Genomic DNA, 27611 nt, shown 5'->3' with positions numbered 1-27611 from the left:
CAGGAGGAGTTGTGGGGAAGTTGCACTCTTCAGCCAGTCACAGATAAACTGTTTTTGATCTCCAATTTTTAGAAAATGGGAGGGATACATTGTGTAGGTTTCTTATCTTATACACGATCTGAAATGACTGCTGTTGTATAGAAAAGTACATTGTTACTACAAATGTACAATATCCCCCAAGTGTCCTGTTCTCCGGAATAAATTACCATTTTGTTCATCCATACACTTGCAAGTGTTATGATAAAATATAAAACAGATATTGTGAGCAAGGTTTTAGAAAAAGCAGCAGTAAAGGGATACATATTAAAGCAGTTTGACTTCACTCAATATTTATCTTCACAGCACGGTTCTGCTGAAGAGCCAAGCTGTTCCCTTTTACCCAAGGGTACAGTTGCAATCAGTCAAATCGGTCTAAGTCAACATTTTTGCTGCATCACGCCTCACGATGAGCCAAGTTATTACATAGAAACGTGTCCAAGTATCCATGTGCAGGTCAACCAGGCTCCTGACCACAGCTCGAGATTTACAGTATGTGTACGTTTTCATGGGTAGGAGGAAAGAATGATTTACTTGAGTACTTTATTTTTAACAGCTTTTTAAATTGCACTGGCTCCTGAATCACTCTTATGATGTCAATTATACATCTTTTGCATTTCATTTTATTTCACGGCATTGCTCCTTCTTAGTTTTGCTCACGTGTTGGTCTGAATTAAAACTTAGGAAGACCGATGAGCATTTTATATAGCATTTTAAATATAGTCGCCAAATTGAGTAGCGCAGTTGGGAGCAGCACAGACGTTCTACATCCAAACTGAACTTCCTGTATTGAAAAAAACAAGTTACTGTATTCAATGTGATTCTTGTGTTTAAAAACTCCAACATATTTTAAGATCAAATTGCAATTACAGACTCAGAATAACTACAGTATTGCATTGCTTACATTGAATCGGGGCCTACATACTGCACAGGGATATCATTCAATTGAGAGCCTCCTGCACATTCCCAATTGTATCAATCATATCACACGTACAAATCACAGAAGGTTACATCACAGTCTGGGTTTGTGCTGGACATCGCAACTGCAATACAACTCTACCGGTTAAAAAAATAATAATTCTCCGTGGTGTACAAACTGACTTCAATTTCACGTCCTCAGGGCAAAACAGACAGATGGTCGGGAAAAAAAAAAGTGAATAAGGACACAGAGCTAGACTGATGACGTAAAATATATAACTGGAACAAAATGTTATCCTTCTGATGGACCTTCAAGGCACTTGAACTAGTTCACACTCCTATCCTCTGAGCCATCCAGACCAGCACGCAAGCTTTAGGACAGGCTCTTAAGGGTCAGATCGGAAAAGGGAAACAAATTGTTTCTGGAGAGGAAATAATTGCTTCTCTCCCAGGAGCCAAATTTCTCTTCCCCTGTCCCTTCTTTGATCTCTCGATCTGGCTTTTGGGTGGATGAATGTGAGGGAGGGAGAGAGAGAGAGAGAGAGAGAGAGAGAGAGAGAGAGAGAGAGAAAGAAAGGGGAGAAAGAAGAGCAAAATGACCAACTAAATGTCTCTCACAGATATACAGCGGAGAGACATGCAAAGAGAAGAAAAAACAACAAAAAGCTAAAATGACAGAACATGAGAAGGGGAAGAGATATCCGAGATAGAGACACAGAGTGAGAGAAAGTTACCACATGGTTATCATGTTCTTCCTCAAGTTTTCTGATTGGGAGGTGAGCAGACCTGCATTTTCCCTGCGGGGAGGAAACAAGCTTTCTTCCTCACTCTCCCCAACCTGCCGTGGATAGCAACAAAAACACGGATCGAGAACGGGGGTATGGAGCTTGGGGCGTACAGTGCTGCGAACGGTGCTGTACTGTAGCTTTGAACCCATAAGGGTCCGTATGTAGGTCTCAAACACTCAAAGCGCCGACGTTCTTGAAGTCAGGGCTGTTGTGATACAGTAGGTGTTGGAGCGTACTTTGGAAAAGGGTTTTATCATTATATTATATTGGATTGTTTTTTTGAGATGTAGGGTGGATAACTGTCCTATTAATCAATGGGTATTAAACTTGAAGGTGATTATCCTGTAAATTGCAATGGATTGGAATAAATAGCCACGTCCTTGGCCGTAGATGGTATGGTATACAGTTTATAACATTTTGTATAACATTTCGGATCGGGAATTTCTCTATAATGTTGCACAATTCCCTTAGCTGTGGAACTGTGGTGGTGTTGCTGTGGTGGCGCAATGCAGCAGATGCTGAATAAAATAATTACTAAACTAATTGATCTCACCAATCAGACAACTAACTCAATTAGACTAGTGGTAAAAAGCCCATTTAGTTGGAAAGATACAGAACGTTGGTGTGAAAAGCTTTTATTTCACGGTGAGTGGAATAACAGATAAATCATATTAATTGTTGCCACATAGCATTTTAACAAGAGCTTGACATTTTAAACTTTGACAAAATGACGTAGCTGCGACTGTGGAGTCATTGGAATGCAAAAAGGAGTTCCATAGAAAAACAAATTGATGAAAATAGGACAAAAATTACAGAAATACTGGAGGTGGCCTTTAAATTGGAAATAAGAAACTACACAGACCAGTGGACTCCATATTGTGCGTAATATTAGGGATCGGCGCTGTCAAGGGAACAAATATTGAACTTACATTAATAATCAAACAACATTAAGGTCATGTTTCTGATTCGACCGTTAACATGAATTTATCAGCAGCAAACGCAGGTCTGAGCAAACAACTGTGCCTTGTTTGTACTCTCTCATGCACACAATGCTGTGCGCAAATTAGGGGGAATAAAGGTCAGCACATCAGCACTGGTAATCTGATACCCGTCTACTGCCACGCACACACACACACACACACACACACACACACACACACACACACACACACACACACACACACACACACACACACACACACACACACACACACACACACACACACACACACACACACACACACACACACACAGGTTTGCAGACATCTCTTTTTCCATTTTTCTGGTGGTACTATGGTACTAAAGTATAATTTTAAGTATATGTGCTTCCTTAAGTATATCCAGTTGTAAAGCAAATCTATACAATGTTTTACGATACTACATTTCTAACACAGTGGTTTTACTCTAGTAAAAAAAAAGATCAGGATGTATAATGATGTATATCAAGAGAAATACGTTTTTGTCCAATTTTATAATGAGGATCTGTATGACTACTCACCCGCAGAAAAAAGTTCCAGTAGCACCTGTATGTCGTGGGTAGTGTTATATCAGAGCACTGGGCAGGACCAGCACGTGAACTTTAAATACTTTAAATACATTTAAGAGCAAAGTACTTATATACTTTTACTTAAGTAGAAACGTCAATGTGGTACTTTTACTACAGTAATATTGCGTCTTTGGTAATTGCATATTTACTCTCGCTCCGCCTCCGGCACTCGATCTGCTGCTCTATTTAGAGGTAAATTACTGGTGCGTTAAAGTGGTGAAGTCTGAATCACGTTGCCTAGAGATTGCAAGCTGTCGTCTCGGCAAGCAGAAGCCAAAGGTGTCCACGTCTTGATGTGTGTACATCTAAACATGTACAACTCTTGTCTCCATACGGACAGACGCACGCATGTGGGAGTTTTGATGTATGCGTGTGTGTGTGTGTGTGTGTGTGTGTGTGTGTGCTGTGTTGTGTTCAATTGTTCCATCTCTACGTTGTGTGGTTGCGTACGTGTGCCTGCATACAAATGTTTCATTTGTCAACGGGAAATTCTACACAAAAGTGACGGATCGGATGCCAGTTACTAAGCGTCCTAACAGGTTATCAAACATCCTAATGATTAAATATTGTGCTGGCACTGCGAGGGGGCCACACACACACACACACACACACACACACACACACACACACACACACACACACACACACACACACACACACACACACACACACACACACACACACACACACACACACACACAGCATCCCCTGCCAGTATCAGTCCTCCGTCAGGGGAACACAAGGAGGCCTCCTCCATTGATGTCTCTCACTCGTTTTTTTTTTTTTATTACCACTCTTCCTTTCCTTGACTCTCAGTTGAAAGTTTTCCCATTTCTTTGGTGATTTTTCTGTCCCTTCCTCCACCATACCTCTTTTCCGTACCTCTCTAGGTACATGAAGAGTGCATGAATTTGAAAGAAAATAGCCACGTCCGGCACCCACTTTCCCAAATGAAGAAAAAAGGGCGGTGGCTCAGGAATGATTGATCAGTAAATCACTCATCATTTAACTATAAACCATTTACAAATGATTGAAAGGTAAATGTTTATTATTATTTTACTACTTGGCAAAAAGGTTGATCAGCATGATCAGCACCTCCCTTATTTACTCTGTATCTCAAACACAGACCTAAAGGATCACGTCAGCCTTCTTCCCCAGAGCGCGAGGCTGGTCATGAAGAGCAGCTCATTGTGGGTTTTACTTGGTCTGATAAGATATAACGTTTGGTTTCAAATCAATAATACATAAGAGGACAACCCTTCGCCCGCAGGCCTTTTACAGCCCTCCCGTTAACCTCACCCGGCCTGATGTTTCCTGGGTCTGATAAAGCGTTATGTATTTTTCTCCGTTTACAAGAAGTTGGTCATGGCTCATTCAACAACAATTTGCAAAACAAAATGATGAAACCTTAAAGCAACACTATGTAACTTTTGGTATTTGGGATTGAGTGCCCCTACACTTTCTGAGTGCAATGCACTTTTTAATTATTTTACTGGAGAAATCTTGACCTTATCGGTCACGTTTCAATAACAGTCTACAAACGCATAAACATTTTATGTACACCAACAAGCCTGAGAATAAAAGGTTGTTGAACAACAGCGATTGCAAATGTTTTTTTTTTGTTATTGTTTTTTTTTTTTATATCTCTTCATTTCAAAACAAAGGTTACTTATAACAATGTATAATGTTGCCAAACATGCTTTCGGGCAAATGGGTCACCAAGCTAAGGGGTCTAGGAGTAATCTATTTGTATTAAGCCGGTGATTCAAAACTGACACTTAATAAATGAAGGGCGTTTTGGTGTCAAATTCAATCATAGACTGGAAAAGCCTCAACACTGATGACACCAACCTCGTTTTTGTCTCAGTCGATGGTGAGTTGAGTGGAACACGCTCAGAAACAAACACAAAATACACAAACACGGCCCAATTATGAACCGGGGAATTTTGATGCAGGGAGGGTGCATCTGTGCCTTACAATCACAATGTCGAAAGATTCTCAATTTTCAAACAAATTTCTTTTTGTTTCATGCAAATTTGTCTTCCAGGAGAGAAAGAAGCCCAACTTCTGCGCCTCTGTTCGGACACCTCCCAACCACACACAACACTTTACAGCCTAAACACGTATGACAGCATGAAGTCTGTTGTGTGTGCATATGATATATAAAAAAAGTAAAGAAATAGGTTTTACTTTTTGTTGAGTGGTCTTTGAATTAAGTGGTTTCTGATACTATCAACCACGACAATGGTAGAATTAAGGCTTACTTTTACAATTCTATCTCGTTTATACTTCGGTGATGGAAATGATGTAGACCTCAAAGTACTCCTCAATTCCAAATAACCTGTTCAAGTAGGTGTATCTTTTAGAATCCTATTTGCATATAAAGCTTAATCTGGTTTTAGGGGCTGCTTGATATTATTACTTATGTAGTATATGTTTGCTATGATGGAAATCTCTTGCGACCTCCTTTTTAGCGCGACCCAAGGGTTTATAAATAAGTTGTAAATGCATGAATCTAATGTCTACTCTTAATTATGAAACACATCGGCATGCATGTCATTAAAAAACCATGAAAGAAAAATGTTTGCAATATAATCCAGGAGGGTTAATTCAGGTTAACTGAAATGACAGCTTGTGGGAAAACAGGCACCGCAGGAAAGATGAAACAAGCTAAACCGAAAAACAGACTCAGAGCAAGATGGCTCAAAGCAAAGCGAATAACTGCACTAGGCATAAGAAAGCACGCCATGTACCAGTTCAAATCCAGTATTTTAAGAGCAAAGATCAAAACCCCATTTCCCAGAACCATTAGTGGCTCTGGTAGTCATGGTCCAAAGACTCTGAATCGTATTCTCATCATTTAGGACATGTTCTTACCTTTCCCTAAATTCATACGTCGTCTCACCCCACAGATAGTCATAGCCCACCAAGTTGATGAAAGCTGAAACTAAAAGGTGACAACAATCATTTCTCTAAATGAAATCTCCACCGGAATTGAAAATAAAAAATTTGAATTAGCTGTTTCCCCTACAAAATTGTAGTCACTAGATGGCCTGTTAACCTGTTCAACCAACAGTTGGCTTCGGCTTCATATACTCCACTGGCCGTTTAGACCGATTTAAGTACAATGCATTTCCTTGATTTTTCTAAATTGACCTCAAACCTAAAATAAAATACATTTCTGAAAGAAAACAAATGAAGCAGCCTAAGAAACTAGTCGAAAAGAAAACAAGAAACAAAATGAAATTGAAATAACATCGTGAAATGATATATCATGTAGATACGCAAGGAACGCTAATTGGAGTAAAATAAGTGGGCTGAAGATAACCGTAGAGTTATGTTCACTTTTAACAAAGATAAACAAGGACATGTTGGGCAAGAGAAAATCAGGAGAAACCAGAAGGAACCAGAAGGGGAAAAAAAAACAAAAACAAAAAAAACCCCCAAAAAAACAAAAAACCTCCTTGGATTATTTATATTTCCTCAAAGGTAAGGTGAATCTTTATGGCTCCACTCACTCCTATCCCTTCCGAAACCTGCGACAGTTTTAGCTCAACGCTGGAGTCTAAAAGAGGAGGAGAGGCTCAAATTCCCACTGCGGCGAAAAGCTGAGAGGATGGAGGCGGAGAGGAAGACGGGAGAGGGAGGAGCAAGAGGAAGCCGCTTCATCCTCACTGCCCAGCTCGCCCTCAAGGGCAAGAGGATCAGCGCGTGCGGCCCGCCAGCTCCAATATCTCAAGTTTCAATACGTTCAGTCGCGTTGCGGTTAAAGTGCAGAGTAAAGGTTAACAACTTTTTTTTTTATTCTGACATGATGCCACTCGGATATCCCCATCTGTTGTGAGGTGAAAATAAACTTTATACGGACGGCGTGAGCTATTTTGGGAACCTCTTCTTCATATACTGTATAAATATAAATATACTGTGTATATATATATAGTAAATTGTTGATTGTAAACAAAGGTTGTGTTGTTGGATAAGTTTCCTTTGACTTACAGCTGTGCTGGCAGCAGCCTGCTTGGACTCTTCGGTGAGGAAGGCCAACATTCTTTCTACTTTCTTCTCCTCTTCTTCACTGATGTAGTCTGTATCTGTGGGTGAGAACAAAAACAGGCAGAAATATACTCATTAAAAAATAAAAAAATAAAAAAATAAATATATATATATATATATATATATATATATATATATATACTGTTGTGTATAGAATGGCAGCAAGATAAAGTCAAGTATTTGGTGTTTGTTTCATCCTTCTCGATATGCCATATGGGCGGAGCACATGCATTATGACAATTCAGTCAAATAAATTTAAGTCGAGAAACCAATGTAGAAAAAAAAAAGCACTGGAGATTATATGAGCAGGGCGAGACGAATAGTTAGATTCCATAATCATATGCTTCCAAATATAAAGGCAATTTTACACCAATTAGAGCAATCACAGGCTTATTCTGTCAAAGTGGCGTAAAAAAAAAAAAAAAAAAAAGAATAATGAATTGTTAATCGGAATTACTTGTAGGACAATTAATGGGCAGGTAAAACTTCCTGACAGCAACAACATTCTGAAGCACTGGTACACACATTTCTACCTGGGAGGCCAGAATGTGCATCGCTTGCTGTCGCTGCAATCATTACTAGAGTGTGTCAGGACACTGTGATACCGTCTGCGCAGGACATTTGGAAGGAGGGGAAACTACAGATGACATCTGGAAAACACTCCTGTGTCTGGGAAACGCTGCTCAGCCAGGGATCACGTTACCGAGGCTCAATAAAGGTGCAGCATCTCAAAGCTCCCCCGTGACACTATTCTGCGATAGGATGTGGCTTCTCCAATCATTTATGGAATTCATTTAACGTCAGTACATTTCCAACAACTGGCTGACTGAACCAGCACACTACTGCAGGGGTGTGATAAGAACACATTTTCGGTCACAATGCGGTGTATAAAAACTTGATGTAAAAAAAGCAGCGATAAAAGGGGGATTGAGGTATCGTTGTGGGGTGCATTCACTGTTCCAAAAAATGAATTACTCTGTGTCATCACTCCCGGCAGATCATTGTTTTTATGCCTGTACTGAATTTGGTTCACTTTTGGAGCTGCCGACTATCCATCACTTAGCTGTTGTGGCCATATCTGTGTCTCTCTGGGCAGGCATTTTGGACGGAAAGGATCAAAACATGAAAGGAATGACCCAAAACATAAACATACCTCATGACACATAACTGACAATCAAACAGAACAGAACATTCCAATGCAAGTCTTCAAGAATTACAATTCGGAAGAAATTCATCTTACGAGACATAACACACCATTCCTTTAACAGTATAAACAAACAAATGGGGAAGCACGCAGTTTAAATTATACATTTAATGAGAAGGTAGAATCAGGGACAAAAAAAGGGAAAGTTGTCAAATGAGTCCGTACGGGCAGAGCATTTCTCTTCGGTTCCATTTATTTGCCCCCCCCCCCCCCCCCCCCCCCCGTGTGATTAAAGACCGTGAGTCAGCAGAGTTCTTGAACAAGGTCAAAGTCATGCGCCACTTTCTCAAACGGCAGAGCCCTGGCTGAGAATTAGCAGCTTTGTGATATGAATCGGGACGGTGATCAGAGGTAGACTTCAGCCCGGCGCACACCTGCCGGCAACGGAGAATTAGAAAGGAGAGGCGGCGACAAGGAGACACACTGGGGAAGGAGAGTCTGGGAAAAAAATGGAAGAACGGGAGGGGGATAAAAGTGGGGGAAATGGCAATGGACTGCAAGGACCTTCTCGTCTCACTTGTGTTATTATTATTAGAACGATGTAGAGTCTTGAGAGGATTGCACAGAAATGAATGTAGATCACCACTAGAATATGTTCAAAAAGGGTATTGATCTTTAGACTGTGTTGACGACAAAATCAAAATTTGGTTATTATTCTCTTGAAAATGTGACGTTAAATAACACTGATTAAATATTAATGCGTCTGAATTTTTTCAACATTGCAACGACATTGAGACAGGTTTGATCTAGGAATGAATTATAAATCAATAAACATGAATAAAGATTGTATCTATTACCTGCTCGCTCTCGCTCTCTCTCTCTCTCTCTCTCTCTCTCTCTCTCTCTCTCTCTCTCTCTCTCTCTCTCTCTCTCTCTCTCTCTCTCTCTCTCATATTAGACCTCCTCTTATTCTTTGCATTCCTATCTTCCACTCACTCTCCTTTGTCCCATCTCCTGCCATTCCTCAACCTTGCCCGCTCTCCTCTATCCAACCTTTTCCATTCATCCGTCCATTTTCTCAGCCCTCATTCAACCTCTGCGCTTCCCCCAGGCGGAGGGATCCTCTTTCAGCGCTCAAGTGGAAGCGCCGCGGTCTGGGCTGCAATATTGGCTGCTTGGAAGGCAGCCATGGCGATGCTCTGACGGGGGAGATTATTACCATTAAACCTCACGTCTGAAAGCAGACGGAGGGGTGAGAGTGATAAAGTGACAGGCAGGCAACCAGAGAGAGAGAGAGAGAGAGAGAGAGAGAGAGAGAGAGAGAGAGAGAGAGAGAGAGAGAGAGAGAGAGAGAGAGAGAGAGAGAGAGAGAGAGAGAGAGAGAGAGAGAGAGAGAGGCAGGGAGAGATATTTCTCTGTAGAAATAAATGCTTTTTCCAACTGGAAGTGAGTACTACTCATTCTTCTTCTGTGGCCACTGGCACAAGGCTGAAAGGATGACTGCGGGTCAGGTACTTAAGGCAATTGCTCTGTGGTGATAAAGGCCAAAACACATTTCCACCATTTTATGAAAAAAAAAAAGCACACTTTATTATAAAGAACTGTTCACCCATGTTAGTTTTCTACTCTTCTGCGCACTAGGGGATCCATTTTTTTCAACGAATGACATGCATCTGTTTAGAATTTTTACGTGATATGTTGTCCTACTTACTTACATACCTGGATCAATCTTTTTATCAAGCAACCCATCTATGGCCATCCATCACTCCATTCAAATCTCCTTTCATCTTCTCCCGTTTGCCATCTTCACAATCTTCAATTTAAGCTTCCAGCGAATGACACGGAGAACATCTGGCAACGAACGTCCAGCGTGAGCCCTGTCAGACAGGGCCATAAATCACCTGGCCGTTTGCAATATGCCGTATTATTTACTGTGCAGGGGCAGATATGAGTGGCATTTTCAGCTTGATGGCAGCTATTTGCTTCTATCCTAGACAATGCACTCAATGCAGAGCGAGCAATCACATCTGCTGTGTGCCAAGTTGATGAAACACAAATAAATGGTCATCCTCCAATCTGGCCATCTTTAATAGGCTGCTATTTGTTCTGCTTTGAACACTGCTGCAGTCCCTTCCCTCGGTCGGTTGTGGTGCATCGTGGTCTACGCATTTTGATTCCTCATTTCGAAACATTAAATTGTTTTCCTAGCGCTGATCAGTATGGGTTGTCTTGTATGTGAATTTGAGCTTCGGGAAAGGACGGTGAGATCGACATGCCACAGCTGTACTCCGCAGAATGTTGGTTTCACCGTTTTAAAATGAATATAACTGTAAAACGCACAGATCGATGCTTAACTTTAAAGTGTATAATACATTCATACATTTTTTTTTTCCCCAACATCAGAAATAATTGAATTCTACAGGTGAATGAGCTTTTTGTTGAATTTGCCCCTCAACTTCTTACTTTTGCCCTTTACTGATGTAAACAAATCTCAGTGACAAACACTTTGAAAAGCTATTCCTGTTTTAAATTGCGCCCATTTCTACTGTGGTTAATAGATGACATCTGTCACCATCTTCCTATCCTTTTATGAATGCAACCGAAGAAAAAGGACAGTATACGAAAGTACAGCGTGAAGAAAGCTCAACACACAATGAACACAATGAAAACAACACTCAAAATGACAAGTGTCAAGATGAGCACCAAGTACTAGAGAATAATGCCTCTGTAAGCACTGCCGATTGAAAATAGATGGGATTCCTCCGTGGCCCGTTCCACCGTGACCTCCGAATTGTTTTGTTCTTTTCCTGCAGAAGGCAGGGCTTGAAATGTCGAGGTTTAATGATGGCCGGAAGTGACTGGCTGAACATGACTAATGTATTTGTGGAAACAATCATTTATGAGGACGTCAGCAGGAGAAAGTAGGAAACCAGTGCTTCTGGTGATCATCCACCTGTCCATCATTTTCAAAGTTCTCCAGTAGCAGAGTTAAATGCTGCAATATTAACTGGGAAGGGCATTTCATAGCCTATTGTGCCATTTTCCCCCATTTGTGGCAGGACAACAAAAAGGACTTACAGTAGGATTATCCTGAAAAAGTAATTTTGTCGTCCCCAAAATAAAAGAACGGGGGGCTTATATAAAGGCTGGGTTTTATCACACTGTCTTATGAAGGAGGACAATCTACAACCATAAGCATAGTATGTCTTTTAACAATCTACCTGACTGCACAGGTCGGAAATAGCATCTTGTAGCACTGCCATTTTAACAATGAAAATTGCGGTTTATGTAAATTCAAGGATTAACTTGAACTAACGACGAATCACTAATTTTTCACGGTTCCACATAATCTACAGTCAAACAAAATCCACCTCTGCACCCACAATACAGCATCATATGTCTTTTTTCACTCCATGTCAGAGAAGTAAACTTGACCTTTAATTCAGATCCCAGATCAAATTGCAATACATATGGTTATCTAATAACAACATGAAACTTAAAAAGAAGTGAGTTGGTGCATGCCAGGTGATCACCTGCTCGCCTGACGCCGTACCGCAGCTTCATGTTGTGCCTCCAAGCCTTACAAAGTGCTATGACTAAGCTTAATCTGTGGTGGTAAAATGAAAGGGTCCACCTGCTCAACTGACTTCTAAAACATATACACTTGGGGGAATGATGGTCCTTTTCCTGCTAAAGCAGTGGTGGGAGATGGTGCGTGGGCCTGCTACCTGCATGTTGGTTTTACCCCTCCGCAGGGAATTGTGCACAGCCCCAGGTAGCTAACGCAACCCTCAAAGGCCGACAGCGCTGACATCGTTTTGGAGACTTTGCCATGCCACATTCTTTATACTGAAACAGAAAATATCTGAAAAGGAAAGATGCAACCTTAAATGAATGTTCTTTGTTTGGTGGATAGATTCTTTTTTACGACCTGTTCTGGTATTCAACTTTGACATTCATAAACTCATAGTGTTATGCATATGTTACGACCATGACGTTTTAGTTGAGGATTAATTGTCATCGACATAATTATCAACAACTTAATTCTTGTGTATTTTTTGTTCATTGTATGTCACTATCATCAAGATTCAAGATTTTTTATTTGTCACATACATATACATACTTTCATACATATATGCAGTGAAATGTAATACAATGCTATAATAGCATAATATTACAGATTCACCTCATGAAGAGGAGCCATTTATGGACATTGAACCTCGGAGCATAAATCACTGGGTGGACGGTTAATTTTCAGAGTGGGCTGATTTTCAACATTAGTTCAAAATTTCCCTTAAAATTTGATTGTAAAAATGTTCCATAACATTGTAGAACATTTTTACATTTTGAATGGTTCTTTAAACATTAGATAAATGGTCTAAATGCTCAGATAAATAGCCTACTTAAATATGGCTTCAGAATCTACTAGTTTGAACTCTTCTGTGCCCATGAACCCCGTGAGATGACACGCACAAATTTCATTAAAATCCCTCTAAAATCTCCCACTCAAAACATCCTGCCACTGAAGCAGTATTTTACAAAAGCAGTCCGTCTTTCAGAAAGATTTATTTTTTTACTCTATTTGCATTACATTTGCTCATTTGGAGCCTTGCCTTGATATTCCAGCGTGACATTGGGTAAGTCTTGCCTAACTGGAATTAGTAAAAAGCATTGCAGTTCTTAGGGAGATTTACTTTGATTCTCTTAGAAGAGGCATGAAAGCAAACACTCTGGCAAGAGTCGCTCCAGTGGGAACAAACCCTTGCTGTTAATGTCAAGCTTCTGCCATTGATCTGAATGCCCATTAAGTGAGTGCCCACTGCTGTAAACAAAAATAGTCCAAAACCATTAGCGTTTTAATCCTCTTACATAACAAACGATATGGGTGTTATTGCCTGAGCTCCCGGTCCAATAAAATGGACTTTGCAATACTTTTGCAAAGAGCTCAATAAGAAAGAATGGAGTTTCTTTAATAGTGTTGAGGGAGACTTTTTAAGATTACAGTGGTAATGCAATGTGCCCTCCTGGTATTATCAAAGTAACACATAATTACATGTAAAAATAAAATAATTTATGGCTTTTGGTATTATTGGATTTCATGAGTTGTTAGCAATGGATATGGACTGACAGGAAATTGATTTTTAACCGGTATGGCAACTTAGCAATCTTATGCGGCGTTCATATGGAACATGAGATAAGAGACACATAGACACAGATAACGACACTTTCTAAACGGCACGGTGGGGGGGGGGGCGGGGGGGCGAGGGAGAGGTACGACGGAAAAACCAAAGAAGCGTGACAATACACTCAGGGGCAAATTCACAAAGAATGGATTGCGGCCGGTAATAATAAGATAACAGCACCCTGGCACATCAATTGCCATAGAGTTTTGCAGCTATGTGCAATTTCCGCTTGTGTTGATTTTGATTGCAATTATCCACATGGAAAAGTAAATAATCCGCGCATCCGTGCGTCAGGCGGGGGGGGCACACGGGGCTATTTTAGTTTTGTTAATTTTGTATTTATTTATGCATTGCACTGCTGCCTCACAGCAAGAGGGTCCTGGGTTCGATTCCCGCCTGGGGCGCTGTTGGCACCGTGCTCCGGCAGGTTATCTCCCAAATAGGAGCCTTTTAGTTTGGAGTTTGCATGTTCTCCCCGTGCTCACATGGGGTTCCCTCCACCAAACGTCAGTAAGGACCCCCACCAAAAACATGCACACATCATCGTCTGACCAGCGATGGACACCTGGTACCAGGTCCCCGGACGCGTCGACGAATGCTGCCCACTGCTCCTGGCTGCCCCCCCGGAGGAAGGACAAGCCAGGATGGGTGAAATGCAGAGGCCACATTTCACCGGCCACCATCCAAAAAAGCATGTGCGTGTGTATATTTATGCATATGGTGTGTCGTCTAAACCAACAAAGATTCTTCTTCTTTGCATTTGAGCCATCCTAGGAGCACTTTTTGCCACTGTTTTACAAATGATGAGTCTTAAATAAATATGAAACTTCATAAAACAATCATTGTGGAACAGTAGTTATTTTGATTTTAAGTGTTTAATGAAAATGTAACTGTGAGGAACATGCCATGCCAAATCCTGACGGGGCTACAGCCCCCTTAGCGCCGATTGGGATTTGAAAATAATGGAAATTGTTTGGCGCGGGAGGGCTAATAGCCACACACTATATGCATGTGGCTATTAGCACTGGTGTTTGGACGTTTATTGAAAAGAGGCTCGTTTGCATAGAAAGGGGCCAACTTTCACCAAATGATGACGATTTTACTAATACCTAATTCACATACCCACAAATAGCACTGGCGCACCGATGCTATCTGCGTAGCGGCGCACTTCACCGTCTGCAGGTGCTTTGTGAATTAGACGCTCGCTTTTTCTGTTATTTGCACTGGTTTCATCAATCATTATGCGTGTGCACACACACAAAACAGATATTGAATGACCGAATGGATTCCTCCAGCAGTGGAGCACTAAGTTGAGCACCAGGCACCACACTTGCACACACAGAAACACACCATGTGTATGTGTGTGTGCTGCATATGAGCAGAGGTTACTTGCTTTCCCACGCCATTGAGACCCACTTACCACCGACCTTTACCACTGGAGGTCCATTTATAAATCTTTGATGATTAGGATTCACACTGGCAGCATTTCAGAAGGACATCCTCCGGCGCCCATTTTGTGCTCGCACTGGCAATTATTCTGACCAACATTTCACAGAAGATCAAAATTCCAGCACTGCAAAACAGTTCTGTTGTGTCTAACTCGCTCTGTCGGCAATGATGCGACTGTAAAATGGTCAGAGAGAGAGAGAGAGAGAGAGAGTGGGCAAGAGAGAATTAGAGCAAATCTCTGTCTCTGAACAGTTTTTTACATTGTGCAAATAGGCAGTTACAGGAAGTTTTTAAATTTTCTACCCATTTATTCTTCTTTCACAAGACATTTTCTCTGCATGCTGCTCTTGCTGTCCAAAGTGCTTCGAAATCACGGCATGTGACAGTGAAGAACGCGGCAAGGGCTGATGTTTTTTGTTTATTGTTTGTAAAGCAGCGCTTTTGTGGCTTCCATTAACCTGTCACTTTCATCACTTCTTCCGAAATAAGAGTTTTGTATTCTGTTCCGCACTGAATATGAAGAACAAAAACTATTTGGAGCCTCATTGTAAGGTTGTGATGAGGTTTACCTGAATCTCTCACCATGGATTAATGAAGTGTTGTGTTGAAGTCATGTTCGGCTCAATGGACACAATGGCGGTGACAATGCAACGGTAAGGGATTCGATTCCCACTGGGACTTCCCTGGTTAAAAATGCATGTACTAATCAATTGCATGGTAATGAATATGCCATGGGGCTCTGAAAATAGCCTAATAGCAGATATATTTAGCTGCGACAAAGCGAATTGTGGTCTGAAGCAGAATCTTGATATACGCTGTGTTCACTGAATTAAAATCTCTTTGCAATATATTGTAAGACACCTTTTGTTAATGTCACCTTGAGCATGAGCTGGAGATAAATCTTGCACTACAGTCAATAAACTATTTATACAGGTAAACGACTAATTATAATATAGCACACAACTGTATGTACACATAGTAAATGCACCTGTAAATAAACAATACAAAAATTATAGTATGGTGTTTGCTCTCCTCCCTTGTTGTTTCTTGAAACAAGCAGAAACACACAACGTGTGTAGTAGTTCAGGACCTCATCCATAATGCATTCATGGCTAAGAGATTACAGTGCCTCCACACACACACACACACACGCACACACGCACGCACGCACGCACGCAGACACACACAGACACACACACACACACACACACACACACACACACACACACACACACACACACACAGGAAATGCTTCGGATCAATAAGGTTTTTTTGGGGTTTCGTGGTCATTCTGCCTGCATGTATTGTAAGTAAGGCTACTAATATCTGTCTGTTATGTCGCAAGAGCAGAGAACAATACACTGCAAGAGTCCCATGAAGGATAATCTACCATGTTTAGTGTAACTCGCATTCCCTGACCGAAAAAATTTACCCAACTATCGCTGTTTCACATCAAATTACATCATAAAATGAAACAGCGATCAAGGCCCAATTTTAATTTCTAAGTCGTAAATCTATGTGTCAGAGAGCTAAAAAAATCAATTCATGTTTTTGTTGTTGATAAGATAACACTTTATTAATCCCTGGAGGGAAGTTCAGTTAACTACAAGTAAATGTGTCCTTGTCAAGGATGTTTTTAAAGTAAATAACCTCTGCCTATTCCTGCAATCAAATAAAATTAACTACGATTGCAAAAACAACTGGATATTCACCGCTACCCGAATCAGAGTCCAGGCATCGCTGTTTGAACGATGATTTGTCCAAAGTAGATAATAGTCTTTATAACGCTGCTGAGAGAAATTATATAAAATGATGATTTCCCGACTCCCTCTTACCTCTTTGAAGAATTGATTTTACATCTACCTACAGTGGCTGAGAAGCAACATAAAGGGCCGGGTCACTAAGAATGCACCCACTGCTATTGGACACGTGAGTCAAAGGCAGCGAGAAAAACAAGCCAAAGAGAAACCAACAGAGGCAGACAACAAATATAATAAACAACTAGTATCACAGAATAGCTGAGGTTGGGGAAAATATAGAATTTGCGAAAGCTACGATAGAAAGAAAAGCGGACAGACAGATTGGGAATTAAAGAAGATGAAAACGTTGAGGGTAAAAACGAGCGTTTCTCACACAGCAGACTGTCTGGGCTCAGGGCAACGGGGCAAAATGACAAAGACATCAAATGACAAAGTGGGGAAGGGACGAAAGGGCAGAGACATCGCTGGGGGGCAGGGGACTGTCAACTCACTGACGGAAATATGAACACATGTCATCAATGGCAACAACTGTCGCCTCAAAACCCAGAATACCCCAAAAACGCAACCTCTCTCACATACACACACACACACACACACACACACACACACACACACACACACACACACACACACACACACACACACACACACACACACACACACACACACACACACACACACACACACACACACACACACACACACACACAGCTTCCATGGCAGAAGGGAACAGCAATGCTGATTTCCAGACAGTGTTGATGAGTTTAAAGTGGCGTTAAAGTGGAAGCGGTTAGGGTAGGGTACACATTCACACGCCAACTGAATAAAAATATGAGATATTATCTCCAGTTAATGCAAACAATATTGATCTCACAATCCCTTGTCTCCTTTAAATCAGACGAGAGCGGAATATTGATCTGCTGTCTGTCTTCCAAAATGACCTGATTAACCCTGGGCACATGTGCTTTTTCCATGTACAGAAAAAACGACAAAATACAAAATGTGCTGCGAGAAAATAAATGCGGGAGAAATAATACGGGCCACGGAAGTTTTACTACCGTGTGAAATTATTTTATGTCAGAAGCACAATTCAGACTGGCCTTTGGGCCAAGGAAACATTTGTGCTGTGGATTTTTGCAGAGGGCACTTCTTGTGTCGCATACATTTCTATGGCAGGGAGCTTGCTTTGGGCAGAGCCTTTGGTTTTTGCAGAACATGTCCTTGTTGCAGCGTGTTTTGTATGTGGCGTCCAAATGCCTGTGTTAGCCACATTACTGATGGGCCCAAATTCACATCTTGGCACACAGACCCAAAACTAGGACTAAGGACTAATTCATTTTTACATTTTGAGACAGAGGGATATAAATCAATGTTAACTCATGTTAAAATATTCTACTATAATTTCAGATAGAAATATAAAGATCTAATCTAAAAATGTATATTTAAATTGTCAAATCACAAATTCAACATATAGAAATGTGTGGAAAAGGTTGAACAATTAGCTACCAATCAACTAAAAAATTTTACCAAACTAAAAAAAGTTACTAACCCAAATTAATCATGGCGATGTGGCAGTTAGGGTCAGAGGGTGATCAAATAAAATGTCCGCATTGTGCAATCTACTGAGTTAATGTGGCCCTGTTGCAAGAAGCACAGTGTACCATGAAGGAAAATAACACCAGTCTTCCACAGCTGGTTTCTAAGCATAAAGCAAAACACGAGACGTCCTGGCGAAAAAACATAATGCTAACCCTGAACATATTCCACACAAGTCTTAATGCGGTAGTTGCAGTAGGTCATCGATGCCTCTAGGAAGCCCCACCAAGGTTCTATGATGTTCGGCAGATGGGGGAGGCCTTGACAGGCGTCCTGGTGTTGATGATACATTTGTTTAGCAGTTGGAATGGGGGCTAGGTGTTGGAAGATCATGACGGAACTGTGTTCGTAACATACATTAGGGTGCATCCAGTCTTGCAACATGGCCTGATAGTCCCTGTCATACAACCATGCAAAGCAATAATTGAACACGATTATCCCACAAAATGGCCGTCCATCCGATCACATATCCCCCCTACACACACACACGTTCAGCTGTCAAAAGGCATTGGGGACTAAAGGTAAACAAAGGTATCCTTTGGACTTCTAAAAATGTAGACCAACCCAGATGTAGGAAATAGTGTGGCAGGTGACATATCAAGACATATTATCATATCATACTGTACATACACTATATATACTCCACACACACACACACACACACACACACACACACACACACACACACACACACACACACACACACACACACACACACACACACACACACACACACACACACACACACACACACACACACACACAAAGACAACTCAAGTACTCCAGATGATGCCCCACAAGGTGACCATGGAAACAGCGTGGGTTGCCACGACAACAGGAGATGGCTGCCGTGGTGACTATGCCACTCCACCCCAGACGGATTGAATCCCAGTCACCTTGATTTCTACAACAGACTTGTGAGTAACAACAAACAACACACACACACAGACACACAGACACACACACACACACACGCACACACACACACACACACACAAACCATCCATTTTTATCATATCTATTTAAATGTCGTAATTAATTAAGCAGCAATGAATTGCTGACGACACAGAGTGTTAAAGGTTGCTCAAAGGCAGTGGTTCTCAAATGTGGGGTCTGGGGACCAGAGGGGTACTTCAAGATGTTCCAGAGTGTCTCCAGCTAAATGATCAATACTTAAACCTCCCTATAATTTAATTTACCAGACTGTTTTGATCATAGTTTCACTGTTATTTCTGTAACTATAGTGTAGAACAATAAAAAAAATCTTCACATTAGGGTCCCAGAGACTGAACCTTATCAAACGTGGGCCGTGGCCTAATGCGTAGCTCACTGAGGGGTTGATACGAAGCAGCGCAGAGAATGCCTGCTCTGAGGACCAGTTATGAGACAATAAAATGTTTTTCCACTTTGCGTTACCATGCATGGGCCACTCAGCCTTCCACGGCAGAATGGCTTTCAGAGATTTAAGACGAGCGTGTCCCTGAGATCGCCGTCTCTGTGCGGCGTGAACACACTGGTGTGGTGATTGGCAGCTGAGGCACTGTTGGTTTCACACTGTTTGTGGCGCCGTCTTCGGCGTCGCAGGCTGTGAGATTGATGTTTCTCTAAATAAAACGGCAATTAAAGCCTGGCGAGCGGCGGCGCCGAGCTGACCCAGTTGAATAAGTCTGCATAGTTTGACACAACATTACTCTTGGCATGTATGCACCCCCCCCCCCATCAGCTTTCTCTGTATCTCACCACTTCTGTCTCTTCCAGCTCGCCGTGGAATTCTTACAATGCTGAATTTCTTTTGATCTATCTTCTCTTCCTTATCCATCCAATCTCCCCCCAAAATGATAAGCTGGCCTTTTTATGTCTACAAACCTTGAACACAGAGTTTTAAAACATTTGGCAACATTTTCACGTCATGTCGTCTTGAACAAGGCATGAGAAGAATGTTTTTGAGCCGTAAACAGAAAAACACAGGTATTGGGGAGAGTTGCATTCTGCAGGTACTTTCTAAATGGATGAAAGAGAAAAATAAAGAAGGCTTAAAACTGATAAAGTAAATAAAAACAGTTCCTGGGAAGAAGCTACATGCAATATTTACCCTCAATGTCTGCCTCCATTTCTCGTGTCCAAACCATTTGGCCATTGATGAAGGTAGTCCTAAATACATTTCAAGTGAAGCTTGACCCCTAGAGAAAAGTATGTCCAAGGTGTGGATTTAGCTGAGCCCCCCCCCCCCCCCAACAGATTCAATTTAAATGAAGACACTCAATTACTGGCTGCATCAGCAAACCACGCCCGGTCGGTGTCGGTGAAGGTCCCGTTCTACACACCCCAGTTGGTTGGGTTGTCATGCTTTGAAAAATCACATATTAAAGTGAAAATCTCCGGACCGCTTTTATAGCTGGCGCATACCGCTAAACTGGCAATTAACCTCCAATGACTGGCGTTTGTAATTGTGATTTAGTTACTTTAAAGTTAAACTACTTTTTGCCATGGAGTGCTCCCAGTATTTTTATATTCATATGTAAAATTCCCTTTGACTACCTCGGATATTGAATTCAACATCTATATGATTCAGCCCTACAATCTAGTGTGTCCTTTTATAACTTACAGGCGTGCAAGGAGAAGTGTTTGCGGTCTGCGGGGCCGGTAACACCGGGGGCCGGGTGGATCGGAGGGGCCACTACAGAACCCAGGGCCACCACTGGAGGTACACTGGGGGCCAATGTTGCAGAAGAGCCGGTGGAATCCCCCCCCTCGCCCAACAGGTGCTGGATAGAGTGGAGCTGGAAACAGGGGTCGGACAGCAGCACGGAGGCTGCTCTGGATACCCTGTTGGAGAGAGAGAGAGGGAAGTAGGGGAAAGGGAAGGACAGAGAGATGGTGAGTCAGGCAAGATGGACAACATGAATCCTCCGTCAGGAAATATATAAAGCAACGTCTACTACTGTAGCAACGGAAACACGGAAGCCTGTTGGACAGCGCAGAGGATAAGGACGTAGACGGAGAACATCTGGAAGGCAAGTGGGGAACATGATGTGCTTCTGAAACATAATGTTTTACAAAAGTGAAACGTTCTCATAAAGCAAACTAATGTTGCCCAACGCGGGTGATAGTTGTCGGATCGCATCTAAATCACACGCCTGGTGAAGAACGACAGGACCTCCGTGCATTAACTCCTGGTGGCCGCAGGGCTGTATCGCTGCTCTCAATAACTAATGTCTTTGTTTTGAAGCAAACAGAGGCCTTGCTCATTTCTACCTAAATGACATTGCAGAACTGTAATCTGTCTTCCATTAAAGGGGATTCCCGCCTATTCCACCTCAGCCCGAACAAGGTTCTCTCGAACGTGTTCCATAGGTTCTGAGTTAGGATCCCTGTTTTGAATCACAAGTGCCAGTGAAATGCATTGTCTGAGGAAAGGAAAAAAAATGGACTGATAGATCAATAGATAGTTGATTGCCACAGTCCACTTCCATAAAGTACTAAACCAAGTAATTGCTACAGAATTAGTATGCAGAACTAGCACAGGAAGAGACAGATATTCTAAATGCTGCGGTCACGACTCCACAAGGGGTTACTTGAGATTAGGGATGCATCGATCTGATACTCAGTATCGATCCGATACTGGCAAAAAAATCACTGGATCGGATATCAAAAAAAAAAACATATATATAATGCGATCAGATCCATTAGCCTAAACTATCACGTAAATGATTAACAAGACTTTTGAGACACGTCGCGACGAGAGATGCGTCACGACCGGTGCCGCGGCCAGCGCACACTCCTCCACGGAGCGCGGCGGAGCAGTGGAGATCTGAACGCCGCGCTTCCGTGCCAACCTGGGGGAATCCCACACCCCCCACCTCCCCGATTTAATAAGAGTTTGTCTCTGGGGGCCCAACCCGAGAAACCTGAGAAGATATGTACTGTGACATAATTGATTTGGTATCTGTACTCAGTGTAGGTAACAGTGAAACTATGATCCAAACAGCCATTAACAGTACATTCTCTAATGATGGCGCTATCTTATAACGGTGAGAACAAGAAGACCGCTTGTCACGCGCTCCAACTGCCGCTGTTGTGAGAATTCCGGGGTGTAAAAACTGGGGTTGTGGGCTTCAAAAAGAAAAAAAAAAAAGTTGAGAACCCGTGGTGTAAACATGAACCGATACAGAAACAAATACATTTCTCTCCCCATCCGTCACTCAATGTGATCAAATTAGCAGCGATCAGCGTGAGCCCGTCTCTCTGCAGCCGATGAGGGAAACAGAGTGAAGTTGAATCCATTAAACCCACTCTGCACAGCGAACCAGGGGGTGGAGGGGAGGGAGCAGCCTGCAGGAACATCACTCCCACCACTTTGGAACTTCTCCACCACACTTTCCTGGAAGCCGACCAATCGAATCGATGCAACGCCGCTCTTTTTCTATTATTTTTTTTTTTTAAAGAAAACATCATTTTGTCCGTCTCAACCCGCCCGATCTCACACAATCGCGCACAGAACTCAACCTCCATCGAGGCGCCCGCTCTGCCCTCTCTGTCGTACCCTCCAGCTTTCTCTCTATCTCTATCAGCGAGTCCCTTCTTTCCTTCCCCCCGCGATGCGGAGACGTGTGAGACCAATCGCCCTCCCACTCGCTATCGCTTCGCCGGCGCTGGAAGACTCACCCCCTCTCCACCCCCCTCCCCCCCCCGTTCGTCTCCCCTTTGTACCTCCGCCCGTTTCCTCCTCACCCCTCCAGCTTGCTCTATATCTATACCTGCGAGTCCCTTCTCTCATTCCCCCCCGCTATGTCAGGCATGTGAAACCAATCTCTCTCCCACCCACCCCCCCAGAGAGACTTCTATGGAAGTCCCCCCCCCCCCACCCATCACTGGTCCTCTTGCTAATGAACCCCCCCCCTCCCCTCCTCCCCCCGCGTAGCGCTCACCCCTGCGGCGCCACTCAATCAACCTGCACGCATCAATCTTTTATAGCAGGGCTTTCCACAGGACCGGGCTCTCCCTCCCTCCCTCACTCTCCCACTCAAAACAGCGCTACACTTGCTTCACTCCTTTTTTCTGCCGCCCCCCCTCACTTTTGTTTCTGTTCTCGTCCAATGACCATTATTCTGCAACCCCCCCGCCCGTATTTCTCTTTCTTTCTCCACATTTCTCCCTCCCTCATTCTTTGTCTCTCTCCCCCCTTCTATCGTTCTCTTTCCCAGTTCTATCGCTTGTTCTCCCGTCACCCCCGTCTTTCTTTGTCCCTCTCTCTTCTCAAGACAATTCCTCTGCTCCCTTGCTCTCCTGCGTCCCCTTGCACTCGGCCCATTCCCGGTGAGTGCCGCCGCTTGTTTCTCTGAGCGTTTCCCTCGTTTCCTCCCTCCCTCCCTCTTCCCATTCTCCTCACTACTTCCCTGTTGCCAGCTCACCATGATGCAAGGCTGAGAAACACGGAGAGACACGCAGAGATGTGTGGGATCAGGTGCTTCAAAGTTGTGTTCAGGTAATATCATATTGATGAAAGTTCCATCCTGCAGGAAGGTGAATTTCTAGTCACCAGTATTAATTAAAGGGCATGAATAAATTATACAGTGGGCTCCTCGGAATAGCAATAATTTTGAGGAATGCCAGTGCTATGTTTCACGCTCATGTTAGCACTCAAGGCGTGAAGAGGTACTTTTCATGGATCACATTGAGAAGCCGCAGACGATCTGTGATGCTGTCGTGATCGCTGGTCACAGCGGGATACGAAGCCATGTTAGACACGAAGACACCCACCTACACACACACACACACACACACACACACACACACACACACACACACACACACACACACCAGAAATAGCACATCCTCAATCAAACATGCATTCACTCACATGCACACAGAAGCACAAAGTATGCTCACATAAACACAAACTAGAGCACATGTAAATGTGTATGCCAGTTTCTCTCTCTCTCTCTCTCTTTCTCCGACGCGCGCGCACGCACGCACGCACGCACGCACGCACGCACACACACACACTCCCAAGCTGTGAGGCAAAATGTCTCCGCCCACCCACCATCTCTTTCAGCTTGAGTAGAACATGACATGTGAAACACACACACACACACACACACACACACACACACACACACACACACACACACACACACACACACACACACACACACACACACACACACACACACACACCTAGTCAATCTTATACGGTATAGTTCCACATTCTTGTCACACTCAGTTTCTCAATGTTTTATTTCACAGGTTCAGAGTATTTAAAGATAAAGCAAAGATTTTTCATTTCACTACATTATTTAAAACGAGAAACATTATATTGATCCCTCACACAAACACATCCAGTATATACATATACAGTATACTCTGCTGACCTTGTGATGGAAGGTTCCACAGCATGTCTGATTACAAAGTACCATTGTTCTGGTGGCACACTGATTGTCTCACAATCCCCCCATCTTGATTATCACCATTTTATTTTACGGTTAGATTTTCGATTTTGATTTTGATAAATATTTATCTATTTTCCTAACCTTGTGCCGAATGATGTGTTGACAATAATCAACTGACAAAAATAAAATATAATTGACCATTTTCTGGTCCTAATCTCTTAATAACTTGAGGGGTTCTGACCAGACCAGACTCAATTCATAAACTCAAAACTTTGGAGACCTTTGGAGCATGTGCTCTTCATGAATGTTAAATGATGCTGTGCTGTATACTCGTGATAGAGCCTCCTCCATTCCACCGCACTCTGCGGTATTACCCAGCCAATGATTGCTCTGTTTTAATTTTGGAGCAGGAGGTCCATTTCAGGTTTGGGCTCATCCGTGACATGAGAGACACTTTGTAGTGCAAACCCACTCAAAATGTGACCGTCTAGCATCGTGGCCGTCCCAGGGGAAACTCAACCAGCTTCTCTGCAGCCATCTGTTTGTCTGAGCAGAGCTTTGGCCTTATTCTTTCATATCGTCATGTGCTGGTTCCTCCCACCTTCAAAGACACGGCATACGTGTGAAGGTTGTGTGTGGGTGTACATGGGAGGAATATTGTGTCACGATTCACACGTGTGTGTGTGTGTGTGTGTGTGTGTGTGTGTGTGTGTGTGTGTGTGTGTGTGTGTGTGTGTGTGTGTGTGTGTGTGTGTGTGTGTGTGTGTGTGTGTGTATATATATATATATATATATATATATATATATATATATATATATATATATATATATATATACATAAATAAATTCGATATAGATAACAAATGAAAAAGATGAATAAATACTGCAAGCCATAAACCTGTATTAAGATTTTCGATGCAAAAAAAAAACCAGAAATACAAATGCAAAGCATCTCAACCATTTAAGAGCGCGTTTAGAGGTTGCAAGTGATAAAAATATAATAAATCGAATCACATATAAATGAAGATTTGAAAATGTTGGTGTTTCCCTTTTCCCTGTTTTAAAAGTGTAGCCATAAGAAATAAAAAGTCAATTTATAAATAAATAACCTAAACTGTTAACGAGGTAAAAATCACAAATCATCGACTGCATGTATTTTCAGCTGCTACAACATCTGCAGGGACTGTGCTGAAGTTTATTTGCGGATTTATTGGAGGAAGAGCAGCGATACCATCGGTGCCCTCTGGGTGCGGGGCTGACTCACCGCTCGCTCTGATACACCGCCCTGGAACAGCCGGGCCAAAAGCTCTCTTACACTAACACACACGCACACAAACAGTCACACATACAGTAACACAAGACAGACGTGCTCGCAAGACACACATGACTAGTCGACTAGTTGACCCGAATACCGCAAGTCAACCGCAGCTCACCCATGTGGACTTGTTTAAAAAAAAAAAAGAAAAAAAGATGTAATGAAATCGGTTGCAATAACAGTCTCAGCCATGGGCGGCAGCACTGAGCAAGCAGAACAGTCTGGGAAGTAATGGGTTGTCACTTTTGACTGGACTCTGATCAGCAGTCATCACGAGGACAAATTTAAAATGACAAACTGCAAAAGTGCTGTAATTGTGGGGACACGAGTGGAGTTCTATAAAACCAGATCGGTTTCATTTCGGCTCAATTTTACGCTTGCTGCTAGCTGCAACCTATTTGTTGAGTCGTCTCGTAGCGTTTTCAAATTTCTTCCAATATTTTTCTCCGTGTGCGAAACTTGATCGCTGGCATGATCAAACAATTTGCATGTTGGTTACCTTCTGTTGCAAAACAATACGATGCAGCGTACATTCGCCGGCAGTGCAAACCTTTCAATACAATACAAAGTTGAACAGTGCTTTGTGTACGTGAGACCATCATATCATACAACGGCGGGTCGACATGACGTTGTTGTTGCACAACCCCTAGTGCACGCACCCACGCACGCACGCACGCACGCACGCACGCACACACATACATACATACAAATAATTAAAAAAAGGATCAAAAACATGGCAAATCCAGGTGCCGAGTTTCTTTTAGAACAAAGGAATACCTCTCAAAAACATGTGGCGTCCAACCACCACTGCAGTCCGCTCTGCCCTAGGCGTAACCCAAGCGGACGGAGTGGACAGGTCATCTGTGTTCTTCACATTGGGAATCCAAAGAGAGCCACGAGGGACCGGGGTGACATTTTACCTGTCAAATCCACGCTGACCTTATCACCACCGTACCGCTGTCGGTTCACACAGAAAAACTGCTTTGAGATTAGACACACACTCTGTCCTCTTCTATCTCCGACCATCTCTGCGCATTTTTATTTATTTTTTTGTTGATGTCGTTCTCGCATCCAGCCAGGCTAAACCCCCGCGTCTCGCTTCCGTGTGCTTCTGTATTCATTATCTTTTCTCTCTCCACCTCTGGTGTTGTTTGTCCCCCTGTCTTCACGTCTCTTGCCTGTCGTTAAACACCAAGTGATTCCTCTTCAGGCTGTAGCTCACCTGCGGCTTAACCTGGGGGGGCGCCAGATATCTCACGATATCATACTATCGCGATACTTGGGGTCCCGATAGGATAGCATCGCGATTCTTTATGGTTTACAATGCGCCAAGTATTGCATAAAACGCGTCTTTTTTCTCCGCTTTGGTCTCATGACTTGAAGTTGCGCACACGGCAGCGTGCGTCCGACACGTGTTATGTTTACATCCAACGG

General features: G+C 42.7%; 1 protein-coding gene across 1 annotated transcript in view; it reads right to left on the bottom strand.

Moving 5' to 3' along the window:
• The window catches only part of rnf123 (ring finger protein 123), a 160507-nt gene that overhangs the window by 26231 nt on the left and 106665 nt on the right, over window positions 1-27611 (bottom strand). The window contains exons 37-38 of the mRNA XM_080000678.1: window positions 21079-21299; window positions 7285-7379 (exon numbers count right to left, since the gene is read on the bottom strand). Of these exons, the coding sequence (XP_079856804.1) occupies window positions 7285-7379; window positions 21079-21299 (316 nt within the window). The remainder of the gene's footprint in view (window positions 1-7284; window positions 7380-21078; window positions 21300-27611) is intronic.

Source organism: Zeus faber (genome assembly GCF_960531495.2).
Source record: "Zeus faber genome assembly, chromosome: 5".
Lineage (NCBI taxonomy): Eukaryota > Metazoa > Chordata > Actinopteri > Zeiformes > Zeidae > Zeus > Zeus faber.
Note: the sequence above shows the minus strand (reverse complement) of the source record. Positions and strands in the feature narration are given on the sequence as shown.